The 25,383-nt window shown below is 41.8% G+C and overlaps 1 protein-coding gene across 1 annotated transcript in view; it reads right to left on the bottom strand.

Annotated features, from left to right (window-relative positions):
• Positions 1-25,383, bottom strand: part of LOC126165291 (uncharacterized) — a 380,023-nt gene that overhangs the window by 3,616 nt on the left and 351,024 nt on the right. Inside the window, exon 29 of the mRNA XM_049920310.1 lies at positions 21,647-21,796. Within this exon, the coding sequence (XP_049776267.1) occupies positions 21,647-21,796 (150 nt within the window). The remainder of the gene's footprint in view (positions 1-21,646; positions 21,797-25,383) is intronic.

Below are 25,383 nucleotides of genomic sequence, written 5' to 3' on the forward strand. Positions count from 1 at the left end.
TTCCGAAGTGGTTGGTATAGCCAAACTCTTTGCATCGCAGATCAACACACGTCCAATTTTGAAGCGATTTTTTGTTCACTAAAGTAAATATCACAATACTGCACATGAATTTTGCGAAAAACCTTCCGCAGATTTAGTCCCTTCAGTGAATTGACAACGAATCACACCCCTCGTTTCTTTCTTGGTACACAGGGAGCAAAGGGCACTCGCAGTAAAATGCTCTAAAATCACTAAGAATACAGGAACTCACTGAACAGCAAAGCTGGCGCTCAAGAATACCAGTGTGGGTATCGCATCTCACTACTAAGTCAATGCTGTTAGCGTATGGAGCCTTCACTTATTGACTTGCCCTCGTATTATAGTGATACACTTGTGGAAATTACAACACCAAGGTCATTGTTCATGAAACCCAGAAAATATTAGATACAGGCTCCCAGGTAGATGCCATTTTCCTTGACTTCCGGAAGGCGTTCGATACAGTTCCGCACTGTCGTCTGATAAACAAAGTAAGAGCCTACGGAATATCAGACCAGCTGTGTGGCTGGATTGAAGAGTTTTTAGCAAACAGAACACAGCATGTTGTTCTCAATGGAGAGACATCTACAGACGTTAAAGTAACCTCTGGCGTGCCACAGGGGAGTGTTATGGGACCATTGCTTTTCACAATATATATAAATGACCTAGTAGATAGTGTCGGAAGTTCCATGCGGCTTTTCGCGGATGATGCTGTAGTATACAGAGAAGTTGCAGCATTAGAAAATTGTAGCGAAATGCAGGAAGATCTGCAGCGGATAGGCACTTGGTGCAGGGAGTGGCAACTGACCCTTAACATAGACAAATGTAATGTATTGCGAATACATAGAAAGAAGGATCCTTTATTGTATGATTATATGATAGCGGAACAAACACTGGTAGCAGTTACTTCTGTAAAATATCTGGGAGTATGCGTGCGGAACGATTTGAAGTGGAATGATCATATAAAATTAATTGTTGGTAAGGCGGGTACCAGGTTGAGATTCATTGGGAGAGTCCTTAGAAAATGTAGTCCATCAACAAAGGAGGTGGCTTACAAAACACTCGTTCGACCAATACTTGAGTATTGCTCATCAGTGTGGGATCCGTACCAGATCGGGTTGACGGAGGAGATAGAGAAGATCCAAAGAAGAGCGGCGCGTTTCGTCACAGGGTTATTTGGTAACCGTGATAGCATTACGGAGATGTTTAACAAACTCAAGTGGCAGACTCTGCAAGAGAGGCGCTCTGCATCGCGGTGTAGCTTGCTCGCCAGGTTTCGAGAGGGTACGTTTCTGGATGAGGTATCGAATATATTGCTTCCCCCTACTTATACCTCCCGAGGAGATCACTAATGTAAAATTAGAGAGATTAGAGCGCGCACAGAGGCTTTCAGACAGTCGTTCTTCCCGCGAACCATACGCGACTGGAACAGGAAAGGGAGATAATGACAGTGGCACGTAAAGTGCCCTCCGCCACACACCGTTGGGTGGCTTGCGGAGTATAAATGTAGATGTAGATGTAGATGTAGAATGAAATGAATTCTATACTGTAGATTGTAAGAGTAGGGTGAAACATGTCTTATGTAGTTTCACAGAAGTAAATCAATATCACCCATTTTACACCCACGGCCGAATAAATTCCTTTCGGAGACAATTACGTTAATTACCATTTTCAGCTGTAAGTTGTTCAATTATTTTCGAAGAATGACTTGGTAATTTTAAAGCTCTTTTCTGGATAGGAAAATTTTACTCACTACAAAATAAATTAACATACCTCCCGCCCCAACTGCGATTAGGAGCAGATTTTTGACATGATTAGAGAAACTTTAGACCTCTATATTATGCGTGAGTTATAGATATTTTACATGAGTTCCAGAATGAATTGTCACTCTGCAGGGGACTGTACGCTAATAGCTTCGTGGCGGGTTAAAACTGTGTACAGGACCAGACTCGAACCTGGGAACTTTCGCAGGCAGGTCCTCTACCAACTGAGCTACCCAAGAGCGACTCATGACCCATCCTCACAGCTTTGGAGGGTACGAGATGAGGCACTGGCAGAAGTATGACAGTGAGAACCTGCCACGAACTTCCATTTCACAAGAAGTTTGTAGGAAATAGAGACATTAAACCGATTTTCTGTCGCCGTCAGCTACCAACAAATTTGAATCGGAAGACAGGATCTCTCAACTTGCAACTGTGCATTACTGACGGAGAAACCCTCAGTTTACGAATTGTTATCGCTTTAAGTCTACCCCTCAATCCCCAGAGCAGGAATCGTAACACACACTGATAGTAAACTTTTTAAGGATGTCTGTGTTGAATTTCCCACCTTGTGTGGTTATTTATTTTTTATTTATTCGTATGGCTTACGTGTAATATAAAAATACGGGTGTACATCATTCGTAAGTGTATAAGAAGAGTATAGAAAGACAAAACTGCATACAGAACTAACTAAATGTCAATATCTAAGCTCCTGATCCATATAAGAGCTATATCGTTATCTTTCATGATGTCTCTCCAGCCTCCCTGATAAGGACTCAAGCGTCATCCACCTCTAATATGCTTCATTGGTTCGCAGGCCAACAGTCACAAACCAAAGACTCTGTAGTATCCCATTTGTAAAGTGACTTTGCGCATCGGCCATGCCCAGTGTGAGCTCTGTTAAGTTCGACCTATAGTTTTCTGTCGAGTTCTCTGGCAGTAGCACCACAGTTACATTTTCGGAACAGCTCACGCCCTTCAGGATTTTCAATAACTTGACAATCCTGATCCCAGAGTGCTCTCACCTCGATAGTACTAGGATCTAGCTGTTCTGCTTGCCATAAAGGTGGATTTCTTCAACGGAGGATCATTCGTCGTAGACTTGGTAAATCTTCCTGTATGTGTAATTTCAGGTTCAACTGTACCTTGTGATATTCCATAAGCAAGATCTCGATTCTATGGATGGCTTGGCCTAGCTTAGGGAATACTGTTGCAGCGGTCTCATGAAAGCTGACGATACAGCTCTTATATGGATATTAGACATTGACATCTTGTGTAATTGGCTTCCTATAAAGCAGAATACCTTAGCCCCTTCTATTACGGCGTATTTCCTTCAATTTCGGTGCGTGGCAGGTCGTTGTTCTCTTTCATACTACGCTTAATCAATTTCGTCTTCCCATTGTTTATCGTTAAATTCTGTATTAAATAGCGTCTGCGTTCCACTCAATAACCTAGTTGTCGTTCATTTCGTTCAGCAAGACTGCAACACCCGTGAACGTTTGAACTGGTATCAGTTCCCCATGCGTCTTCATTTCCCTCCTGACATTTTCTCCCACTTCCTTCAACGTGACCTTCAACATGCAAATTAGACAACAGCACCGATAGGCTACAATTGTGCCTAGCGTCACCCCTGACTCGAAGTTGTGTGTAATGATCTTCAAAATCTATTAATCATTCCTGGTTCGCAGATTCTCTTTCGCAGCTCATAATGTATTAATGCATCTCACCATTTTCCAAAACCAAAACGTACTTCAAAAATAAGCCATTCTTCTCCATGTTACTGTAGTCAACAGCTATCATACATGGTATTGAATTGGTTGCCTTCTGGCATTCCTTTTCCGGCTAGTTATAATGTTTTTGAATCATTTCGAGAAAGAAAGGAGTCACACAATTAATCTTAGTTTGTTTGCGTGTACGTTGAAACGTCCCCTTAGAACAACTTATACAAGACTGTGCTTAACCTGACACACAATGTTTTTAGCGCAACGCAATCTGACTATCAAAGATCCCTGCAAAAGAATGGCCCTGAGTAACTTTAACCTATACCTTTCACAAATCACTTACCTCACAAAAATCTTCGTTACTCGAACTACTGCAATACAGCGAGCGCCACTACTGCCAGCCAAATAAAAGATTCAAACTACGGAAGGCACTAACTACTGATAGGGATAGTTAGCAAATAAAAGATATTAATAGAGAACAAACAATGTATTTACCTTAATAGTCATAATATATATAGCAGTTCATGACAAATTTCAAAACTTCCGCCATCTCTCTCCCCACATCCACCACTGCTGGCGGCTCACCTCCAACTGCGCAACGCTACGCGCTGTTCACATCCAGCTGCCGCTGCCCAACACTACAATGGCAGACAACAATGCAAACTAGCCACAGACTGCACACAGCACAGCCAGTGATTTTCATACAGAGCGCTATGTAACGTTGCCAATAAGAAAACATAAACAGCCTACTTACATAGCCCCCATGCTTCCCACAAAAAATTTTACAAAATGGTGTTGGGCACTGGCCAATACAGATTTGAAAAAATTTTTCACAATTACAGTAACAATGATATAAAATGCACACAGTTATTGATACAATGTTGGTCAAAAGCTAAAATTTTCTCACAGTCCATAAAGATAGTCCTGATCATTCATCATAATAGTAATTACAGTTTTTTTTCACAAAGTCTCATTAGTACAAGAAATTGCACACAGAAGTAGTGGATTTCCATGCAGTCTTGAAGAAGTAGTGGTGTCCTTCCAACGGAAAGACAGTGCTGACTCTTGAAATGCTGACAGGTAATGGGCCACAACAGAGCAAACCCACAGCAGAGTCATTCGAAGTTCTGACGAATATTGGTAGGTAGGTCATCACAGAACAGGCCCACTGTAGTCCTGGTAGAGGTGACGGTATTGGCGGGCCACCAGAGGTGCAGACCCACTGCAGTCCTTGTAGAAAGTGTGGACAGGCCCACTGTAGTCCTGGTAGAGATGACCAGCAGCCATCTGTTGTGACTGTGTGGGTGCACAATCACCAGTGAAGAGTCTTGCGGATAATATAGCAAGTCCATAAACCACCACTCGTGCACTCACAAAGTTTTTTGAATTGTCCTTAGAACCAGCAATGCTGTTATCCAGTCCCTTGCTGAATTATTAACACACGTGCAAACACTAACAGTCCCTACTTCTCACATATTGTCCATATACTATGACCAACAGAAATGTGTGCAGTGAAATGGAACTTACAAGTTACTTAATTTGATGAACTGCTGTCAATTACAATTTTATAACATAAGAATACAATGACAAAGGTACAAAATACATAATTAAAAACATAACAATACAGCTAACATTTGTAGTAATACAGGCTTTACAAAAGAATAGAAATAACATATACGTCAGTGTTACAGGAATTATGACATGAGTACATACATAAAAGATCAGAATAACTTTTGAAACATCAACTTTACACATGAGCATTAAAACAAAACAGAATAAATAATGTCTAAGCATATTTACAAGGTAAATAACATATTATTAATGCCAATTATATTTGAGGAGAACAGTATTCCTCATCATAGTGAATGTAGCTTAATATTAAAAGAAGAAAAAATTCTATGTAACTACACAGAGACAGGAAGAAAACAAATACACAAGGGTACACAAACACGTAGTGGGATAACACAAAAGGAAAGGACAGGGTTTGAATTTACTGCAGTATTTTGCATGGAGATCTCCCTTCGTTCATCATTATTCCCAAAAGTCCTATCTAAGCCTGCTTTCTGTATCCTGTTCACATCCACTGTCAAAAAATAGTTTTTCTCCACTGTACAGTATCCTCTTTTTTTTTTGTTGCCCAAACCATTTTCATATAGCTTCTCAATACATTTCTTCCAAGTCATCATAGTTAGTTTCTTATATAGTCTACCCCCTCTTAAGCTAACTTAAATCTACTGAGCTCAGATGCTAAACTAAGGGACGAGGCAATGCAGCAGCATACAACAAATCAACACAAACAGCAATGACAAAAAAATGCCAATTTGCAAAGCAAGCAGCAGTAAATCTAAATTAACAGATAAAATGCAAAATTACAACTAATATGAGCCAATGTGCAGCAACAAGAAAAGCTTAACAGAGTAATACAAAGTTAAATTCAATAACACTATGCCTGGCAAACAGCAGCAACTTATACCTAAACATGACATAGCTCAAGCAGAAAAAATATTACAGTAAAAACAACAATGCAGACAAGGGAAATGTCTATTCACATCTTAATGTCTATGTAATTAAAGTGGTGCACCACAACAACTTATTGTAAAAAGAAATATTACCATGTACTTGAAAAGAAAATTATGTGTTACTGTTACTAGTTCCTTCTTATTGTTCTTTCCTTTCCAAGTGCTCCTTTTTTAAAGAATGTGGATCATAAAATAATTATTTAATAGATCTGTTGACAGAAAGTGTTCAAATTAGCAAATGCATTTTATTTTATAAAAGCAATGCTGCAACACAGCTGGAAACCAGATATCAAATGAAATAAGCAATTACGCAAACCAAAGCATAAAAATATCATTCAATAGTCATGTGACATTTCATAAGTTAGTGGAAATTCTCTCAACTCTCGTAGAAAGACGCTTGTTGTAATCAGATGTGCAGATGTAAAAATATTTGTCGTCATTTCATTAGGCATTGCAGTAAATATCATAAATAAAGGATTAATCAAGCACAATATAATTAATAATGATGTTATTAATACAAATGTAATAGAGACCTTGAAAGTAAAGTATGGGTGAAATGGGATTTTTTCAATATTTCCATTTAGGCCTAAGGGGTTATTAGACCCTGTTTGGTGAAGGAAGAATAAATGAATTGCTGCCATTGCAGCAATAATAAACGGTAGTACAAAATGAAATGTAAAGAATCGGTTTAATGTTGCATTATCAACAGCAAACCCTCCTCATACTCATTGAACTAAATCTGTTCCTAAATATGGAATTGCTGATAATAAATTAGTAATTACTGTCGCACCTCAGAATGATATTTGACCTCAAGGTAAAACGTATCCTATAAATGCGGTTGCTATAACTAGGAATAGAATTACTGTACCAATTATTCAGGTCAAGGTTTATATAGACTATTTATTTATTTAATTGGTTATATACAAGGTTGATATGATTCTAATTTTAAGATTTATCTGTTAACTTTTATTTTTTGAATGTTTATTTTGGTAGTATTATTTTTCGTTTACGTAAATAGCTTATGATTAGAGCATGACACTGAAGATGTTAAGGAAGTATTTTTACTTTTAGGTATTTATAAATATACATATATTATTTTTACAGTGAAAATGTAATGTTTTATTTAAACTATATAAATTTTACAAATGTTAACGGAATTTAACCGCTAATATAAAAAGTTAGCAGCTTTCATATTGGCTTTACATTTCCTTAATTGGAACTTTATAGTTCAATTATATTATTAACAGTAATACACCTCTTTTTGGCTTCAATTAATAAGAATAAGGGTATTTTATTTACCAATCTTCCAGGTCGAAACTGACTGCTATATTTCGCTTCTTATTCTATTTAAGGTTGATTGATTATATCAATACTTTTTGAATGCAACCCAAATGTTATAGTTAACTACAACCTTTTATTCTGCTCATTGTAAGGCTCCTTGATTTCATTCATGGTATAGTCCTCCTAGTAATACTATAATAAAATATATTGTTGATATTGTTCAGATTATAATGTCTGAAGTTTTAAAAATAATTACAATTGGAAGGATTAGTGCGATTTCTACGTCAAAAATTAAGAAAATTACTGCAATTAAGAAGAATCGAAGTGAGAAGGGTATTCGTGCTGATCATAACACCTCAGTCAAATCTCAAAAAAGTCGTAGCTTTCTGCAATAATTTCAAACCATAAAAAATATTCTCTGCTCATTTCAATAGTGTCATCTGCCTCAAACGTACTTTAAAAATCGTGATCTCATACCAAATATATCATTCAAAGCTCTCATAATATCACAATGGGTCCAAAAAAATATGAACAGTTTACAAAGTATAGACAAAATACAATTTCCTAAGTGTGAAGTTATCCAACTGTGTAATTGCGTAAACATCTGTCACTGACGTAGTAAAAAAGTTTGTCTCTCTCAGTTAAACGATCAGATAGGTGTGTAATTTGTGTGTTAGAGAAATATGGTACCGATGTGTAAAGTTGTATAAGCAAATACCATATTAGCTAGGGCTCCTTGTGCTTGCCAAACACATGGTACACAAAGTAAGCATGTACCCCCCTGAGGATTAATATAATTATACCCTCAGGTGTTACAGATTACAGCAATGGAATGAAATGTATCACGGAAAACTTTCTTTGTAATTCAAAAATCTTTAAAAATAAATGTTTTAGGTACAAAATTAATCACTCTAATACGTGTCCTGTAGCGCTAAAGGTGCATCTTGTTGTAAGATAATCTCTGTGGAAGTGTCGTAGTTATTTTCCTCCGAAAGCTAAGTTCTGCAGAAGCCAATGTACTTACCTCATGATAAACAAAAGTGAAATGCTTTGCGTATAGATTTCTTAGTTATTACGCTTATTGTTGTGATGATGAAAGTACTGTGCTGTAACGTATTGTTATGCTATGGAAAAGGCTGTCTCCTTGTAGCTATACCACGAAAGTTACTAATAAAACATTTTTTGCTTTCCAGAAGAATTCAGAAAAACTGTGCAGATATAAAACAGATACACCGCAAAAGCAACAATGTAAATTGTGTCACACATTAGTAGCGTCGTGATATAACCGTGTAGCTGTCAAAGAAACCAAATACTAAGTCATCTTTAATCTCACAGAAAGTACTTTAAATCCCAAATGTATTTTCCAGTAAACCAAAATGTTGCATTAGAATCTCATTAGCAGTACTGGTAAATGTTCTAAGTATGTGAGACTTATAGTCGTTACGTAATCGTGCAACTAACAAGCAAGAATGCACACACACAATAACACTGTGACGTCTGTTCACAATAACAATGCATTCGTAATTTCTGTTTAAATAAGTTCTCTTGGTTCTTGACTGGATATTTAACTTTAAACATTGTTGCATGGTAACAGTTTCTAAAGCATACTAGTAATGAGAAGTGAAACGTTTTATGGCAAAGACAAAGTTAAAAGCAGATTATCTTTCAATAAACGGTTTTACATGTGAAATGTGGTGTAAACCTTTACTCTTCCTAGTACGCAGAGTTTCAACTTCAACGCAATTATCATGTGGTATACGTCGGATTCTGTAAGGTCCATCGTAAACTAGAAAGAATTTGTGACTCAAGTATTTCTTCTTATGTGACAATGAATGAGCTTTAATGAGAACTTTCTGACCAATATACAATTTCTTTGCATTTGCTTTACCGTGTAGTTTTCTCCTTTTGTCTGCTGCAGATTTTATATTTTTAAGAGCCAAATCAATTGTGTCTTTGTGTCGAAGTTTACGTGTATTCGGGAAAGGTACAAGCTCTCTGATTCTGTTCGGTGGTTCTTCATTCTTCAGTACAAGAGTAGGTGGTAAAGCAGTGGAGTCATGAGGCATTTCATTCAGCACGTTTTGAAATAAGTGTAAATATCTGTCCCAATGCTGATGCTTTCTGTGACAATAAAGTCTGCAAAGCTTATTTCTTTCTTTCATAATCCGTTCAGACGGGTTACAATGTGGTGAGTACAATGAAATAAAAACAGGTTTGATTTTATGATTCCGGAGCATGCGTGACCAAACAGCAGATCTGAATTGCGGTCCGTTATCTGAAATGACTTTACTAACGTGTCCAACTTCACGTAAGAAATTTTTAACAAAGGCGTTGGATACAGACCGTCCAGTGGCTTTACGTAACGGAGTGAAAGAAACAAATTTTGAAGTAAGTTCAACAGCGGCTAGAACGTACGAAAATCCATTCGATGTTCTGACAAGGGGTCCCAAGAGATAAACAGCAGCAAATTCTTTTAATTTAGAAGGAATAATAGGAAACAACGGAGCACGATGTGAGATAGTAGATGGTTTCGCCTTTTGACGAAGTTTACAAATAGACAAGACTCTTCGAATTCGCTTTTCCATATTGTTAAAATAACAAGTCGTTCGAAGAATATGATAACATTTTCGTGGACCAAAATGTGCGTAGCTGAGATGAATGTACCAAATGAGCTTATTAAAAAAATCGTCTGGAATGCAAAGTACCCATAGCTTGTCATCAACAGTGCAGCGTTTGAAGAGTATGTTGTTTCTAACCAGGTAATAATGCCGAATCTGAGTGCGTGTCTTTTCATGCCACTTACTTTTTATGTCTTTCCAAATCGGATCTTTATCTTGTTCATGAGCAATGTCCTTTAAAGATGTGGTGATGAAGTTTTCAAAGGCGACTTTCTGAATGTAAAGAATACTGAAATTTTTCTCGAGGTTGCCTTCTGTGTTACTTTTCTCAAGCCCAGCCGGTGCGCGTGACAGCGCGTCCGCAACAATGTTCTCCTTGCCGGGAATGTAGACTATTGTGAAGCGGAATTCTTGCAGAAACAATGCCCAACGTTTTAACCTGTCATGATTTAATTTTGAAGACATAAGAAATTGTAATGCACGATGATGACTGTATACTTTTACGTGCTTACCAGAAAGAAAGAAACGGAATTTGTTAAATGCCCAAACGATCGCTAAAGCTTCTAATTCAGTAACGGAATAATTTTTTTCAGATTTTGTTAGCACTCGGCTAGCAAAAGCAATGGTTTTCTGAACAGTAGTGTCATTTTCTATGGCTTCTTGCGGTTCTGGCACACACTGAAATCCTCCCGTCCCAGTACAGCAGTACGCCGTTAGAAAAGTCGAAACACAACAGCACAGCCCATCTCCACATTATCAATTGGCTGCAACATTTTGAGTACCCCAGGTACGTAATGAGAAGCTGTAAAGTGAACGCTCGGAAGATTCGAAGATCTTTGTAACTGACGTATGAACGAGGTACATCGCTTGATAGGGTGGCGGTAGCTATTCCAGGCCTGATTAATAGACCTGAGTCATGCGAGGTGAGATGGCATGGTGAAACAGTGCGTCCTATATGCAGTTACTCCTATGAGCACTACGCACGCATACGCACTTCATAAACAGCCCAAATGCAAATACCAAGTAATGTAAGGGAAAGCGGGGATGAGGCGCTATTTTCGCATCTGAGGTGTACGCAGAGGCCGCCTGCATTGCGTGTTTCACAGCTGATATCCCATACATACTGATCAACGCAGCTCGTTACGCTAGGCTGCAGAACAAGGCTACGGCATCGAACGCTGCGCCAGTCACGCGAATTTAACAGCAGCAATTCAATGTTCGGCCGGTGACCTCCCGCAAAGGTCCTTATGTCATTCACCTGGTGACCAGGTACAGCGTCTCCGCAGAGTGTTGCAATTTTCAAGCCGATTTGACAGGGAATTCTCTTCCCTTGACTGTGCCGGCACAGGATTTCTCGTTCGAGACAAATTATGCAGCGACAGTCAACTAATATGTGAATCGTACCTCGAAACGGTCAAACAGAAGCCCTAAAGAGATTATCTGTGTTAATAAACTATTAACCTGAGGTACAACCCCACTTGCAGATTCCCTATCTAACGGCTTTCAGGGACAACAAAAATTTGATTTTTTACATTTCATTTATTTATTGACCGAATCTTTAAAGTCTGAAATGCACTCATAGCCAATTCATTAACTGCTTCCATTCCCGCGTGTTGTAAACGACACAGGAATCTGATAACTATTGCCTGCGTACAGAATCCACCTAATGGAAAGATACACATGCCAATAGTTTGATCACACTCCATAATCTATCACGACCTACCACTGCAAGTTTTAGCTTTCTGAGTGGTCAGTTATAAACGTCAACTATTGCTCCCCATACGTCCGCAGCGGAAAACAGCAAAACGATGCCGATATTCCGCAAGTGTGTATTTTTATTCATTTAGTCATTCCGGTTTATTATCAACAGATTGTTAATAACAGACTCTATCTACATACTTTAGCGCTAAGAGAGCACTTACCAATATTTTGCTCCACGGGGGTCACGCGTGTGTCCTATGTGACAGAGTGGCTTTGTATCTCGTAAAAACGTTTTTCCATTCGCAAACATTCTTCAGTAATTTGGTGTCAGTTTTGACATATTTGGCTGTCTGCGACTGATAATATGTGAAATAGGTAAAACAACAACATTACAGTGAAGCGCCAAAGAAACTGTTATAGGCATGCATATTCAAATACAGTGATATAAACAAAATACGGCGCTGCGGTCGGCAATGCTTATATAAGAAAACAAGTGTCTGGCACAGATGTTAAATCGGTTACTGCTGCTACAGTGGCAAGTTATCACGACTTAAGTGAGTTTGAACGTGGTGTTATAGTCGGCGCACGAGCGATGGGACACAGCATCTCCGACCTAGCGATGAAGTGGGGATTTTCCCTTACGACCATTTCACCAGTGTCCAGTGAATATCAGGAATCCGGTGAAACATCAAATCTCCGACGTCGTTGCAGCCGGAGAAAGATTCTGCCAGAACGGGACGAAAGACTACTGAATAGAATCGTTCAACGTTACAGAAGTGCAACCCTTCCATAAATTACTGGGCCATCAACAAGTGAGTGAAGAGAGTCGTTCAATTTGACAGAAGTGCAACCCTACCGCAAATTGCTGCAGATTTCAATGCTGGGCCATCAACAAGTGTCAGCGTGCGAACCATTCAACGAAACATCAGCGACATGGGCTTTCAGAGCTGAAGGCACACTCCTGTACCCTTGGTGACTGCACGAGACAAAGCTTTACGCCCTGCCTGGCCCGTCAACATCAACATTGGACTGTTGATGACTGGAAACATGTTACCTGTTCGAGCGAGTATCGTTTCAAATTTTATCGAGCGGATGGACGTGTACGGATATGGAGACAACCTCATGAACCCATGGACCCTTGATGTCAGCAGGGTACTGTTCAGCTGGTGGAGGCTCTGTAATGGTGTGGGGCGTGTGCAGTTGGAGTAGTAGGGTATCCCCGATACGCCCAGATATGGCTCTGAAAGATCACGTACGTAAGCATCCTGTCTGATCACCGGCATCCATTCATCTCCACTGTGAATTCCGACGAACTTCGGCAATTCAAAAAGAGCAGTGCGACAATCTACACGTCCAGAATTGATACAGAATGGCTCCAGGAACATTCTGAGTTTAAACACTTCTGCTGGCCACCAAACTCTCCAGACATGAACATTATTGAGCATATCTGGGATGACTTGCAACGTGTTGTTCAGAATAGATTTCCACATCTCGTATTCTTACGGATTTGTGGACAGACCTGCAGGATTCATGGCGTCAATTCCCTCCAGCACTACTTCAGACATTAGTCGAGTCCATGCGATGTCGTGTTGCGGCCCTTTTGCGTGCTCGCGGGCGCAATACATGATATTAGGCAGGGGTGCCAGTTTATTTGGCTCTTCAGAGAATAATATCAGTAATAATAAAAGACTAATGACTTTATTGGAGATAAACTAGTTAACAAAATTCCTTTTTTAAGAACATAATATGACTTTTGAACTTGATAAGCCTTTTGGCATTGATGGTAATCTGTCAGAATTCTACGAAATGTCAAGTGATGATGAGATCTTTCTCCCAACTTCTGACGTAGGATATGTAGTTTTGTGATCAAATAGCGACTCATACGTAATGGATCCACAATTACTTCTGCCACAACGAGAAAATAAACCTGCTTGGCGTCATACAGAAGTGCTTGAGCCCTTGCCGCCTGCTGCAGCTATGGAGGAAGCAGTTTGAGAAGAAAAAGACGACCAACTACACCAGTACGTCAGAAAATACATCACATCAGAAATTTTTGAGCTCCACAGTTGTAAATCAATTGTCATTTGTATGTACTGACAAGTTACTAGACTCAACAACAGAAGAAATAAAGGTATTTTTTGCACTATCTATTAAGATGTCATGGCTTGGTTGTCCTAGAACGCAGAAAATATACTCTTCATAAAAGTATAACTATTTCTCCAAGTACCATGATGTAATTAAATGATTTCTGTGTACTGGTTTCCTTTTCATTACAAGTTTACAAAAAATGAAATAAGTGTATCACCCAACTCAGTTTTTATTGTTTGCTTGCTTTGTATGCCAGTCCTTCGTATGAGACATCTTTTTTTGGAAAATCTAGCCCATAGTTTTTGAAAAGAATTACATCTTCTTAAGCTTCTTGGTCAAATGATTTGATGTAATAGAAATATTAGATAGATAAACATATTTTTCGGTAGTGGATCTGGAGTGAACATGATGTGTAATCTTATGTTTAAGGTTCAAAACAGACAAATATTACAGTTAGGCACTGTGTATACGTCTTGAGACAGAGATACTGAACGTGCGCATATTATGCAGACTATATTTATCCAGTGTTTGAGAATGAGAGGGCTTAGCTACTTCGAACAAACGTTACACATAATTGCAAGTCTTTAAGGATTTTTTCCCAGTTGACAATGCCCACAAAACGATGAAAGGAAAAAAATGTTTCGCTTACTACATATTCTCTGTTCATGCAGTAAAATTTCAGTATCAGACATGACGTTCCAGTTTGCTACTAACTCTATTCGCGACACATTTTTCAGAACGTATCCACATATATCACTGAATGAAATTGCAAAATTATGTCACTGTGCGACACAGTTGAGGAGGTACGACATTTTAAATGTTTAGATATTTGAAAATCTAGCTTTTCCTTAAAACAGAGCAAAAATTACCCGGACTATACTCATCCATTGTTTGATAACTGGAGTACTTAACGACTTCCAGGAAACTTTTAACATAAATTCAAACCTGTGTTAAACTTTTTCTCACTTACATGCTTAACGTCAGGTATTTAACATACTAACTCATTAGCAAAGTAATCGACGTTCTCATTTGTTAAGTAATCAGATGTTTGAAACTGTTTTATGCTAGTAGTTCGATCCTTTGAAGATGGGGTCGTTCCTCTCGTACGTCAATGTTGTCAAACATCCTCTGTTTCAAAATTATATCACTACAACTAAATCTTTGGACTCCGTGCACTCATTCTTGCCTTCTGCATCTGATTATCATCTCCCAAATGAATCCTTTACCACCCCATCAAATTCCTACGCCTTCCTACCAAAAATGACCCCCTCCGTATTCCTAACACTATTCACAAAACTAGACTTCAACAACCCTCTGTTTCCCTCTCTGATATCTAAGTAGAGACATGATGCTCCAACGGTATTCTCATACATTCAGCTATGCTACATGTACACACACACACACACACACACACACTTTGCACTCGTCTAATGAAACTTCCACTGACTCTTTCTTCCAGACACTGAACTCCTATATTTGTTCTTGTCAGCTCTAATTCTTTCCTTCCTATGCTACCCCATATCAGACCTCACCAAACCTCTTCCTCTCTCACCACCCGGCATTGTTTATTTCTTACTTCCTTGCACAATATCACGACATGAACCCCAGTACTCTTCTCCATTTCTGTTTCCTACTATCCACTCGCCTCGTCCCCCCAACCCAACTCCCATAGTCTACATCTGCATCTACATTTACACTCCGCAAGCCACCCAACGGTGTGTGGCGCACGGCACTTTACGTGCCACTGTCATTACCTCCCTTTCCTGTTCCAGTCGCGTATGGTTCGCGGGAAGAACGACTGCCGGAAAGCCTCCGTGGGCACTCGAATCTCTCTAATTTTACATTCGTGATCTCCTCGGGAGGTATAAGTAGGGGGAAGCAATATATTCGATACCTCATCCAGAAACGCACCCTCTCGAAACCTGGACAGCAAGCTACAGCGCGATGCAGAGAACCTCTTTTGCAGAGTCTGCCACCTGAGTTTGCTAAACATCTCCGTAACGCTATCACGCTTACCAAATAACCCAGTGACGAAACGCGCCGCTCTTCTTTGGATCTTCTCTACCTCCTCTGTCAACGCGACCTGGTACGGATCCCACACTGATGAGCAATTATAGGTCGAACGAGTGTTTTGTAAGCCACCTCCTTTGTGGATGGACTACATGTTCTAAGGACTCTCCCAATGAATCTCAACCTGGCACCCGCCTTACCAACTATTAATTTTATGTGATCATTCCACTTGAAATTGTTCTGTACGCATACTCCCAGATATTTTACAGATTTAACTGCTACCAGTGTTTGTTCTGCTATCCATACCTTCACATTACAGCCTTCCACACACCTCTATCCAGATGCATGATCTACAAAAATTATAACTCACATTATCCCAATTCTTCTTTCCCAGCTTCAGTGAATGTGCACTGCTTTAATATCTTCATCCTTTTCTACGTCACATTTTCGACTTTAAAGCGGGAAAGGAAGTCAATAGAGAAATGTTTTAGTATTACCAATGAAAATGACCTTACAACAATCCTAAACATAGATTCATCAGATAAAATACACTCCTGGAAATTGAAATAAGAACACCGTGAATTCATTGTCCCAGGAAGGGGAAACTTTATTGACACATTCCTGGGGACAGATACATCACACGATCACACTGACAGAACCACAGGCACATAGACACAGGCAACAGAGCATGCACAATGTCGGCACTAGTACAGTGTATATCCACCTTTCGCAGCAATGCAGGCTGCTATTCTCCCATGGAGACGATCGTAGAGATGCTGGATGTAGTCCTGTGGAACGGCTTGCCATGCCATTTCCACCTGGCGCCTCAGTTGGACCAGCGTTCGTGCTGGACGTGCAGACCGCGTGAGACGACGCTTCATCCAGTCCCAAACATGCTCAATGGGGGACAGATCCGGAGATCTTGCTGGCCAGGGTAGTTGACTTACACCTTCTAGAGCACATTGGGTGGCACGGGATACATGCGGACGTGCATTGTCCTGTTGGAACAGCAAGTTCCCTTGCCGGTCTAGGAATGGTAGAATGATGGGTTCGATGACGGTTTGGATGTACCGTGCACTATTCAGTGTCCCCTCGACGATCACCAGTGGTGTACGGCCAGTGTAGGAGATCGCTCCCCACACCATGATGCCGGGTGTTGGCCCTGTGTGCCTCGGTCGTCTGCAGTCCTGATTGTGGCGCTCACCTGCACGGCGCCAAACACGCATACGACCATCATTGGCACCAAGACAGAAGCGACTCTCATCGCTGAAGACGACACGTCTCCATTCGTCCCTCCATTCACGCCTGTCGCGATACCACTGGAGGCGGGCTGCACGATGTTGGGGGGTGAGCGGAAGACGGCCTGACGGTGTGCGGGACCGTAGCCCAGCTTCATGGAGACGGTTGCGAATGGTCCTCGCCGATACCCCAGTGTCCCTAATTTGCTGGGAAGTGGCGGTGCGGTCTCCTACGGCACTGCGTAGGATCCTACGGTCTTGGCGTGCATCCGTGCGTGGCTGCGGTCCGGTCCCAGGTCGACGGGCACGTGCACCTTCCGCCGACCACTGGCGACAACATCGATGTACTGTGGAGACCTCACGCCCCACGTGTTGAGCAATTCGGCGGTACGTCCACCCGGCCTCCCGCATGCCCACTATACGCCCTCGCTCAAAGTCCGTCAACTGCACATACGGTTCACGTCCACGCTGTCGCGGCATGCTACCAGTGTTAAAGACTGCGATGGAGCTCCGTATGCCACGGCAAACTGGCTGACACTGACGGCGGCGGTGCACAAATGCTGCGCAGCTAGCGCCATTCGACGGCCAACACCGCGGTTCCTGGTGTGTCCGCTGTGCCGTGCGTGTGATCATTGCTTGTACAGCCCTCTCGCAGTGTCCGGAGCAAGTATGGTGGGTCTGACACACCGGTGTCAATGTGTTCTTTTTTCCATTTCCAGGAGTGTATTAGTCACACTCTTAAACCAAAACACTAATCAATTTAGAGTGCTGTCGATGGTGTAGAAATGGCACCAGGAGATTATTTGATCCTCTACCACTGACCTGTATCATGGCTGTGATGTTGTATTCCGATCGGTTACCTGGAATCAGTGCAGCACTACGGGTCGACGTTGATACATGACAGATTAACAGAACGAGCTATCATGTTTGGACCTGTCTCTGACCACACTGTGAACGAAGCTGCCTGATTTGTTGGTATGAGTGCTGTGTGTCCCAAGTGTCTACAAAGAATGCTGGTAGCAAAGAATACTGGTAGCTATAAAACGTGGCTTAAGAACAGTGTTCGTAAAGAGATCCTAACTGATACTGATCGAAGACGAGTGCCACTCCTTGTCAATGACAGTCAGTTTCCAACCGATAAGAAATGTTGCTCTCAGTGTATGCAGGTACATTTCAATCATTTCCCGAGCGAACATTGCGAAGGGAACTGCCTCCAGAGGACATTAATACATGCGAGAATATAAAGCTGCACGCCTTCAATGGGAAAAACCCAGAAACTGGACAGTAGCTGATGGAAACTTATAGTGTAATCAGACGAGTCGAGATTTTGCCTCTTTTCATATGAAGTGAGGCATTAAGTGCACCGATGGCCCAAAGAGACGGTTAACTCACTGAGTGTCGAGGGTGTGTTTCAGCCAGAAGTCACTCTGTTAAGTTTTCTTTTGGCGTTTCCCTTGACTTGGGACCACTCATCCAGTTTGCTGTAGGCACCATCCAGGCTGTTTAGTATAACTTCCCTTGTTACCAGATGTTTCCCTTTCTTTCTCCGTTCTTTGATGAAAATGTGATACGGAAATAAGTTATGAATGCCACATACATTATAACAGAAACGCGAATCCTGAGTTGAACACGTTGAAACTATTGTTTACATTATAATTTCCTCTCAGTGCGCTGTACATTTTCAACACTTCTGCAGCGTAAGTGATGGATTAGCCAGTCTTAGTTTCATTATACATTGTGATTCACCTGTCCCTAACGCTGGGTTTTAATGTAGCACGCAGTGCCTTCAAATACCAAACGTAAGATTTTCGTATTGTCTAACTCATTATGTGCAAACTAAAAAATGAACAGAATCTTTTTCTCGGAATTTTAATGTCGTTAAATTTTGTATTGGTATACGTTTCTGCTGGAGGCCACTGTTATCGAATTATTCAGGTTAAACATGTTTGAATCATACTTTTGTGGGTTTTCCTTGAGTAATTCGAAAACTACGGCTTGTAGCCAAAACGCATCCCACACAAAATGTAACCACATTAAATTTCCTACAAAAAATCCTGTTCATTTTTTCTTAGGTCTAATACACTCCTGGAAATTGAAATAAGAACACCGTGAATTCATTGTCCCAGGAAGGGGAAACTTTATTGACACATTCCTGGGGTCAGATACATCACATGATCACACTGACAGAACCACAGGCACATAGACACAGGCAACACAGCATGCACAATGTCGGCACTAGTACAGTGTATATCCACCTTTCGCAGCAATGCAGGCTGCTATTCTCCCATGGAGACGATCGTAGAGATGCTGGATGTAGTCCTGTGGAACGGCTTGCCATGCCATTTCCACCTGGCGCCTCAGTTGGACCAGCGTTCGTGCTGGACGTGCAGACCGCGTGAGACGACGCTTCATCCAGTCCCAAACATGCTCAGTGGGGGACAGATCCGGAGATCTTGCTGGCCAGGGTAGTTGACTTACACCTTCTAGAGCACGTTGGGTGGCACGGGATACATGCGGACGTGCATTGTCCTGTTGGAACAGCAAGTTCCCTTGCCGGTCTAGGAATGGTAGAACGATGGGTTCGATGACGGTTTGGATGTACCGTGCACTATTCAGTGTCCCCTCGACGATCACCAGTGGTGTACGGCCAGTGTAGGAGATCGCTCCCCACACCATTTTGCCGGGTGTTGGCCCTGTGTGCCTCGGTCGTATGCAGTCCTGATTGTGGCGCTCACCTGCACGGCGCCAAACACGCATACGACCATCATTGGCACCAAGGCAGAAGCGACTCTCATCGCTGAAGACGACACGTCTCCATTCGTCCCTCCATTCACGCCTGTCGCGACACCACTGGAGGCGGGCTGCACGATGTTGGGGCGTGAGCGAAAGACGGCCTAACGGTGTGCGGGACCGTAGCCCAGCTTCATGGAGACGGTTGCGAATGGTCCTCGCCGATACCCCAGGAGCAACAGTGTCCCTAATTTGCTGGGAAGTGGCGGTGCGGTCCCCTACGGCACTGCGTAGGATCCTACGGTCTTGGCGTGCATCCGTGCGTGGCTGCGGTCCGGTCCCAGGTCGACGGGCACGTGCACCTTCCGCCGACCACTGGCGACAACATCGATGTACTGTGGAGACCTCACGCCCCACGTGTTGAGCAATTCGGCGGTACGTCCACCCGGCCTCCCGCCTGCCCACTATACGCCCTCGCTCAAAGTCCGTCAACTGCACATACGGTTCACGTCCACGCTGTCGCGGCATGCTACCAGTGTTAAAGACTGCGATGGAGCTCCGTATGCCATGACAAACTGGCTGACACTGACGGCGGCGGTGCACAAATGCTGCGCAGCTAGCGCCATTCGACGGCCAACACCGCGATTCCTGATGTGTCCGCTGTGCCTTGCGTGTGATCATTGCTTGTACTGCCCTCTCGCAGTGTCCGGAGCAAGTATGGTGGGTCTGACACACCGGTGTCAATGTGTTCTTTTTTCCATTTCCAGGAGTGTAGTTTGAATGTAGCATAGAAAGAATGCACGCGGTATTTGAAGGCGTTGCAGGTTACATAAAACCCAGTGTTAGAGGTAACTGAATCACGCTGTAAATTGACACTGTTTAATTTTGTTTAGTTTTCCTCTTTTGTTGCTTACATCCTTCGCCCCAAATTGGTGGTGGTAAGGGAGGTACTGTATGTAAGAGGGACAAGCATTCCGCTCTTTAGGTAAATAGTTTTATAACATATGGAACGGTACGATCTTAGTAAAAACCTGAAATATTTCAGGAAACATTCGCAAAAACAAAAAAGGCACTCCGAGGAGACATCACTCTGTTACCGTACAACATAGCGTCTAGCGTTGGTAATCGCCTACACTCCACGGGGAAGGGAATCAAGAAAGATTCTTCATTGTGCTGCGTCCAGCTAAAACCACTCGTTGATAATTACATCCTGTATAGCTACCACACTGTAGGGATGACGACTACTACGTTCCACCCAGTGTTCCAAACAGTACCAGACATTTTCTATGCATTTTCTGTGGGACGATTTTGTGGACCTGTCAAGACGTGATACGGTGCCTGGGTGTTCGTCAGAATTGCATGCTTGCAAGTCTGTGAAATGACTGTTCTCATTTCGGAAGAAGAGAGTATCCACAGCGTATGTCACCTGCAGCATGGACTACACCCTGCAGACACTGTGGATTAAAAGACTCAATGGGCCATTGGTGCATTCGACACATTAATAGCATGATATAGACTCGTCAGACATAGGTGTCCAGTGCCAGAAAAAGGGCCCTGATTTCCGGGCACTGACCGTTAGAAGTCAATCAATGTTTCTGAAACTGTAATCGTATGTTTGTCTGTTCATATACATCACATCAATAGATTTCCGTCCTTCGTGGCGCGTCCTTCTTCTTCTTTCGTCTTCTTATGCAACATTCATCTATAGTTCACATATAACGTTTATAAGTCGTACCTCATCTAAGGGATATAAGCATTAAAATAATCTATTCTTTTCTTCTGTATGAGCTGACTGAGGTGGCTGTCGGAAGGCCGCTGCAGTAGGGGATGTCGCGGTATCTCCAGGGGACTTCTGGCTGTTTAGATCAGATCAGTTGCCCAGAAAAATTATTTACAAAATAATGGATGCCCTGAAGAAATTTTCACAGTTTACTTGCAAAGCAGCAGTCAGGCCCAATAACTCACCCTTCATCCAGTTCGCTGTTGACGCTGGACGCGTACACACTGAGAATTATAGGTAGGTCGACGTCCGCCATTGACTCAATGATGTCCACAGTCTCCTCCTCAGACCCTACGTTCAGCGCCACGACTGTCGTGGCAGTGCCGTTCTGTGACCTGTAACGGGAGACAGATGTTTGGATCCTGATGTCACATACCTTACCATAGACTTCACCCATGGGAGAAAGAACGGATACAGTATTTAGCATGAATAATTCTGATGTATTTATTTTTACTTACAGGTTTGTAATACTACCTGCATACAGATGTGTTTATGAAAATCGGAAAATATTCAAGGTATCATCAGCTCTGAATGAAATTCCAATATTAAATGAACTAGACTAGTATAAATGTATACAGTTACATCGGTAGCTGGTTTGGAGATCCATTTGTCTGCTATATGTATGTTTCCTTCGAAATTGGACGTAATATGGACTCTATCTGTGATCAGTACTTCACTCTTCTACTGAAAGAGCTACACTTGACTGAACATACTCTACATCTAGAGCGAAATTGAGACAGTATGTTTACAGTATTTAAGTGTACCAGCTGCATTGTCATCTCAGTAACAACACATGTGCACTTGTTCGTCACGCAGAAAGGAAATATGTCTCAAAATGTGCTAGGCAATACCGGGAATTTGCAGTAAGTATGTGTTATCTACTCATAGGTCCTTAGGAAACAACATTTGTTTCCAGAAGGAGATTTTCACTCTGCAGTGGAGTGTGCACTGATATGAAACTTCCTGGCTGATCAAAACTGTGTGCCAGACCGAGTCTCGAACTCGGGACCTTTGCCTTCGGTCCGGAGTTCGAGTCTAGGTCCGGCACACAGTTTTGATCAGCCAGGAAGTTTCAACAAAATGGCTCTGAGCACTATGCGACTTGAGGTCATCAGTCGTCTAGAACTTAGAACTAATTAAACCTAACTAAGCTAATGACACCACATACATCCATGCCCGAGGCTGGATTCGAACCTGCGACCGTAGCGGTCGCTCGGCTCCAGACTGTAGCGCCTAGAGCCGCACGGCCACTCCGACCGGCAATTTCAACATTTATTTCAGTTACTGAAGAGATAATCCAAACCCTTTGGCTTTATTCTAGTGTGAGAGATTTCACAGTATCCAACAGGAACACGTGTTCGAGTATTCCAATATGTTGTGCTCGATATCTAGTCCACTGGGAGAGAAGATGTTAATTTCGGTGACGCATGTCTCACAAGAATGCTACAGCTGGCTTGAAACATCTTTCGAGTCTGAAACTGCTACGCTTTGCTGCCCTGAGATTCCCTCGTTTGGCCTATCTGGTCTGCCTTTATCAAATTCCTGCGACCAAATCAGGCCTGTTCTCGTGATATTGGACTCATTCCGTCAACTTTCGTTGGTGGCAATGAACTGCTTCAGGCTCGTTTTCCTTAAGAGCAAAGGCCTTATTACACTTTGCAGTTCAACAGCCGACAATTTATCCATCAACGGATACCTCTTAAAATTTAAAATGTATTCGTATGGAGTATCTATACATCAACGAGAGCATTTGTAACCTTATTTACTGCACAAATCTCACATTTGCGATTTCATAGTATTATAATTGTACTAGTAGCAGTAGTAATAAAAATATTTGAAATGTAGTGTCGTTATTATGTAACTTGAAGTGACATAGAAATACAGGTTGACTGAAAAGTAAAGAACACATTTCAGTTTTTTATAAGAGATGGAAATGCATTAAGCGTGTCACTGAACAGAGGAAGGTTCAAAGTTTTGACGCAGATGCGCTGTTGTTTGTATGTACAACATAGCTACTGCACCAGAAGAGAAATCATTTTGTTTTCGAAATTGCGTGCAGTCAATCCACTGTCAAGTGTAACGTGCATTCCGTCGTCGGTTCAGCAAGAAGCCACCTCTGCACAGGCAGATTTATGACTGGCGTACAGACTTCATGGAAGCTGGTGGCGCATGCAAAGGGAAGAGCATTGGTCGCCCACGCACGTCTGATGAAAATCTCGAGCGTATCCGAAATGCTTTCAAATGCAGCCCTCGGAAAAATCCACAAGATGGGCAGGCCAGGAACTTCAACTTACTCAAACAACGGTGTGGCGTCTTCTGAAACGACGCCTGCATATTAAGCATTATAAGATGGAGTCACTGTAAAACTTTGTCCCGGCAACCATAACACAAGGTACAAATGTTGCATTTCAGTTCTCCACGATAAGGCAGTGGACACTTTTTCTGAACGACTCATCTATGCGGATGAAGCGATGTTTCGTCTATGGCGTAAAGTAAACAACCCAAATGTAAAAATTTGGGGCTCACAAAATCCTGGCGTCGTCGTCGAACATGAAGAGAGACTTAGCGAAAGCGTATGTCTTTTGTGCCGTTCCTGTTTACAAAATTAATGGACCTACCGTTTTTGCCGAGGAAACTGCGATAGCAATGTTACCTCGGCATCTTGCAGAATTAGGTGCTTCCTCAGTTTCACCAAGATACTAATGGTTCAAATGGCTCTAAGCACTAATGGGCTTAACATCTGAGGTCATCAGTCCCCTAGACATAAAACCACTTAAACGTAACTATCCTAAGGACATCACGCAAATCCATGCCCGAGGTAGGATTCGAACATGCGACCGTAGCAGCAGCGCCTAGAACCGCTCGAACACAGCGGAAGATTCTAATAATTTCATTTTCATGCATGACGGCACCCTGCCTCACTTTCACTTTTAGGTGCGGCGTTATCTTGGAAGATGTGGAAAAGATCTTGTTCATCCCTATGACCTCCTTAGTCACCAGACGTCACACCCTGTGGGTTTTTTATTCTGTGAGAGTGCATAAAGTTCAGAGTCTTTGTCCCAGCCATGGCACCTACTCAACAAGACCTCAGAAATCGAGTTCTTGAAGCTATCGATTCAATAAGCAGGGATCTGCTGATTCGTACGTGGAATGAAATAGTCTTCCGTTTCGGTGTTTCTCAGCCAACGCACGGTGCTCATGTTGAGTGTGTCAAAATTTCTATGTGAACATAAATCTTTGAACATTTCTCTGTTCAATGACAGCTTCTCTGTAATAAACAACTGAACCCTGCAAGAAAATTATCACATAAGAAAACCAAAGCAGAAAAGAAAACTCTGTTGAAAGATCAAGTACATGTACGAAACAGCTCATTGTTTACACTAATAGATAAAATAATAGAGTAACGTTACAATAAAGGACTATTATGAAAATAATGATAACAACAATAATAACAATACGTGCCAACGCTTTTCCACTCACTTATCCATGAACCTCTCCAGAAAACATTTAAACCAAAACTCAAGTCAAATGAAAAAAAAAAAACCATGTGTGTATAGTCTCTCTCTCTCTCTCTCTCTCTCTCTCTCTCTTGGTCTTTCTCTTTCTCTCTCTCTCTCTCTCGCACACACACACACACACACACACACACACACACACACACACACACATACACAGGGATATAACAGTAACAGAAATTAATAGACGTTAGTTTTCAGCATGTGCTTCGTTAGGTTGGGAACATGTGTATGTACGGAAGAGATACACAGTGTACGCAAAGTAGTTATGTCAATTTTAGTGTTACATCTAAATTAGTCACAGGTGACTGACGGTGCATCAAAACAAAAAGTGCATGCAAAGTTAAAAGTGGGAAAAAAATGTTCTAAACACAGTGCGACCAACTTGTGACCATATGAGAGTTAAT

Source organism: Schistocerca cancellata, chromosome 1 (genome assembly GCF_023864275.1).
Source record: "Schistocerca cancellata isolate TAMUIC-IGC-003103 chromosome 1, iqSchCanc2.1, whole genome shotgun sequence".
In the NCBI taxonomy this organism is placed as follows: domain Eukaryota; kingdom Metazoa; phylum Arthropoda; class Insecta; order Orthoptera; family Acrididae; genus Schistocerca; species Schistocerca cancellata.